Source organism: Octopus bimaculoides, chromosome 10 (genome assembly GCF_001194135.2).
Source record: "Octopus bimaculoides isolate UCB-OBI-ISO-001 chromosome 10, ASM119413v2, whole genome shotgun sequence".
Taxonomy (NCBI): domain Eukaryota; kingdom Metazoa; phylum Mollusca; class Cephalopoda; order Octopoda; family Octopodidae; genus Octopus; species Octopus bimaculoides.
In genome coordinates this window covers 94,539,197-94,541,103 of record NC_068990.1, presented here as the reverse complement: position 1 = coordinate 94,541,103, position 1,907 = coordinate 94,539,197, and the positions used below count along the sequence as shown (strand labels likewise).

Genomic DNA, 1,907 nt, shown 5'->3' with positions numbered 1-1,907 from the left:
ATGACAATTGTTCAAGTCATGCCACTCAGTAACAATACTGTTAGTAGAAGAATAGATGAAATGAGGGAAGATATTGTAACACAACTTGTTGAAAAGCTGAAATCAAGAAAATTCCCATTACAAATGGATGAATCAACTCTAAGAGACAGCGAGGTCATATTGCTAACCTATGCAAGATATATTGATAAAGGTGAATTTGCTGAAGAAATGATATTCTGCGAATCATTAGAATCCACCACTACCGCTACTGATATATATAAGATAAGCTAAAAAATTACTTGGATGTCAACAATATACCAATAGAGAAAATAACATCTTGTGCTGCAGAAGGTGCTCCTGTTATGATGGGCAAGAAAAATGTCTGCTTAAAATTGGTGAAAGATGAGAACCCAGAAATGCTTCTTGTGCACTGTGTTATTCATAGAGAGAACTTAATATCCAAAAATATGTCTCCTATTCTCAATGAGGTACTAAAATCAGTTATAAAATGTATCAAAGTTAATACCAAATGTGAACGTCTTTTCAAGCAGTTTTGTGAAAATGCAGACTATGTGAGACTTTTATCTCACCCTGAGGTAAGGTGGCTCTCAAAGGGGAATTGTTTGAAAAGATTTATGGAACTATTTGATGTTAGTGACTTTTTAAGTGACAAGCCTGAAATGAAGCACCTGCTAACCGTTGATGGTAAAGCATTTGTGAGTTATTTAACAGATATCTGTGAAAAACTGAATATGTTAAATGAACAACTTCAAGGATCAAATAAAATTCTTATTGACTTAACCAACTTTGCAAGAAAATTGTTGTTACCGTTTCCATCTTCAAGTTTAGCCGAATGTGGCTTTAGTGCTGTAAATGATTTGTTATTGAAGAAAAGAAATTGACTGGATATCACTAAACGAGGAGACTTGAGACTAAATTGGTGCCTAATATCAAATCTCTCAGTAGCAGGCATGAAGCACAAGGATCTCACTAACTTTAGTTTATTTATTTTATATTCAAATAATTTATATTTCTGCACTTCAGTTCTCTATTATATGTTTGTTGTGTCTTGCTTGACACTGTTCTGTGTGGTGACGATGTACTTCGTCATCAACCTGACTGGCCCAGACTGCATGAGTGAACAAACATAGAGGGGACAGCACAAGGAAAGATAGAACACCACAGTAGGGACAAAAAACACAGAACGACTGAATGAAGTATGAACAATAATAAATGAAGATGACATGGCTGCATGCTCCCCACTGCCTTCAAACATTCCTCTATGACCTCTACTGTGGCTATTTCTATCTTTTCCATTGACATGGACAGCATTCTATATACCACTGTCTGCTTTGTCACACTAGCTGTTAAATTTTCTGGCGAGATCAACCTCAAACTGATTCCTTCCTTTTCAATCATTCTGTTGAACTCCTTTAACTTCCTTTACTCCATTTTCACCTCTCGAACCTGTAATACGTCTGCAGTTAAACTTCTTCCAGCAGCTAAAGCATAGCTGCCGGCTGGAACTCCATTCTTCTTTTTTCTTCTACTTCACCCATAAATGGGGAAGAAAACAAATATAAACTCACAGGCAAAAGAAACAGCATAACTACAGATTGCTGCCCCACCCTTGACTTTGGATGATCATAACTTTCGGAAAAATGGATATTTTTTAATGAAATTTTCTACGAACATGTGTAGATACCGAATATATAAAGCTTTTTGGGGAAAGTGTTTTAGGAGGGGGTGGGGTGGAGAATTTCGGAAAATTCACCGACGTCCACTTCAATTCGTCATAGCTTTCAAGAAAATAGATATTTTTTAATGAAATTTTCTACAAATATACCTCAGACTGTGTAGATTCCGAGAACATAGGAATTTGGGGGTGTGAAAACAATTGGGAGTTACTTTTGAAGGCCGTTCCCCAC

At 36.3% G+C, this 1,907-nt stretch overlaps 1 protein-coding gene across 1 annotated transcript; it reads left to right on the top strand.

Annotated features, from left to right (window-relative positions):
- On the top strand, window positions 1-881 carry LOC106872220 (SCAN domain-containing protein 3-like). Its single transcript, XM_014919129.2, has 2 exons — window positions 1-190; window positions 304-881. Exons 1-2 carry the CDS (start codon window positions 1-3, stop codon window positions 879-881), a joined length of 768 nt encoding a protein of 255 aa, XP_014774615.2.
- Window positions 882-1,907: the final 1,026 nt, after the last annotated feature.

What these genes read in the sequence shown, in the direction of transcription:
- LOC106872220 (XM_014919129.2), top strand. Translation starts at nt 1, where the DNA reads ATGACAATTGTTCAAGTCATGCCACTCAGTAACAATACTGTTAGTAGA. An exon ending in TGCAAGATATATTGATAAAG is followed by an intron (nt 191 to 303) that starts GTGAATTTGCTG and finishes ATATACCAATAG; the next exon opens with AGAAAATAACATCTTGTGCT.